The sequence below is a fragment of the Physeter macrocephalus genome, chromosome 20 (genome assembly GCF_002837175.3).
Source record: "Physeter macrocephalus isolate SW-GA chromosome 20, ASM283717v5, whole genome shotgun sequence".
Lineage (NCBI taxonomy): Eukaryota > Metazoa > Chordata > Mammalia > Artiodactyla > Physeteridae > Physeter > Physeter macrocephalus.
The window spans coordinates 56,648,279-56,650,068 of NC_041233.1; the positions used below are offsets into that span (position 1 = coordinate 56,648,279).

General features: G+C 39.1%; 1 protein-coding gene across 1 annotated transcript in view; it reads right to left on the reverse strand.

Annotated features, from left to right (window-relative positions):
• Window positions 1–1,504: 1,504 nt before the first annotated feature.
• Window positions 1,505–1,790, reverse strand: part of BLOC1S2 (biogenesis of lysosomal organelles complex 1 subunit 2) — a 7,115-nt gene continuing 6,829 nt past the window's right edge. Inside the window, exon 5 of the mRNA XM_007117621.4 lies at window positions 1,505–1,672. Coding sequence (XP_007117683.1) covers window positions 1,641–1,672 — 32 coding nt within the window. The 3' untranslated portion in view covers window positions 1,505–1,640. The remainder of the gene's footprint in view (window positions 1,673–1,790) is intronic.

Below are 1,790 nucleotides of genomic sequence, written 5' to 3' on the forward strand. Positions count from 1 at the left end.
CAACAGGAGAGGCCACAACAGTGAGAGGCCCGCGTACCGCAAAAAAAAAAAAAAAAAAAAAAAAAAAAAAAGACTTATATGCCATTATCAATTGGGATTTATCCCTGGGATGCAAAGATGATTCAACACACACAAATCAATAAATGTAATATACTACATTAACAGAATGAAAGATTAAAACTGTGGTATTTTCAGCTCTATCTTGGGAGAACCCTATATCCTAAACATAATTAGGGATGTTGTCCACTATATATATGTATATCAACTTCAAAATGCTAGTTTGCGTCAGGATGTGTATCTGGCTAAATGCTTCAAATCTTGTATGAAAAAGTTATAGAAAGTTTAATAAAGAGCCAAAGAGAATTACATTAGACTAGTTCACCCTCGGAAACACAAAAGTAATATGAAATATTATTAAAAGTTTGGTTTCTAAGTTTAAAAAGTGTGGCTTTTTCAAAGAGGCCAGGAGAAGTCATGTAAGAAATCTAAGCAGGAGAAATATGGCCAGTTTACATTTTAGAAAGATTGATCTGCCAGCAGCCTGGACTGCAGGTTGGAGGGATATGTAAGATAAGACCACAGCAATAGTCCAGAGAAGAAGAGGATAAATGATGGTGGACTAGAACTTAAATGGTGGGAAATGACAAAAACAGAATTAAGAACTCTTTTGGAGATGGAATTGGGGACCTCAGGCACCTTCCTAACCACTAACACCCAACTCTGGATATGGTTGACTGTCTTCCAAACTAGACTGGTCAGTCAGTATCCTCCATCCACTGATGTCTTTAGTCTAAAAGGAAAACAGGTCCCTGGGAGCCCCCCCCGACCCTGAAGACACAAGTAGGAAGATATTTTATAAAAATGCTTTATTTAATGAGTAGCAGCCCGAGTGGCAGCCCCACCTCCCCACCTAACACGTACACACACGTACACATCCTGTCCTTATATTTCCAAAAGGGAGCACATGCCAAGATGATATCCATCCCCAGCCATCTGACTCATACAGAGAACAGACAGGAGGGGCCCATCCCATACACCAAACTATCGCAACAACACTCCTTTCACTGTTTCTGTTCAGTCTAGAAGACTTGGCCTGAAATTGTTTTAAGATTTTCTGTTATTTGCAATGTTATGGAAAAGTAAATTACTGACATTCACAAGGTGACAAACTGTCAAGAACAAGACTGTTTTGTTTTCCTTTTTAAATTTAGAATCTTGTTAGCAATACATTACATCCTTAATAGAAAAAAAACACCATTTACACAGTAACTCAAAAACCAACCATTTAAGAAAATAATGTAGTAATCAACTGCTACCAGGGAAAACAGGCCCGCTCATTTGATTCTACTGGCAAGTCCAGGTTTATGCAAACTTTGAGACAGTCTCTGTCCTGAATGGATGATGAAGCATTCAAGTAAAAGGTAAGGAGTTATAAGCATGAATTTTTGAGGGATTCTGCCTCAGAAGTTCTTCCAGGAGTAGCCACAGTCCTCCAGTTTACTCAAATGTTGCGAAGTTTCTGGGACGACCAGCATAGTTGCCTTTTGAGGAGTTTTGACAATTCAACAGCCTCAAGATTCAGGTCTTATAAAACATTCTTCCCACATTAAAAAAGACTTTGTCCCACAGGAATAAGTTTTTCATCGCTTCTCCAGCTTCTTGTATTTGGCTTCTGCAGGGGGGAAAGGGAGAAGAAGTTATACCTTTTTTTTTTTTTTTTTTTTTTTTTTGTGGTATGCGGGCCTCTCACTGTTGTGGCCTCTCCCGTTGCGGAGCACAGGCTCTGGACG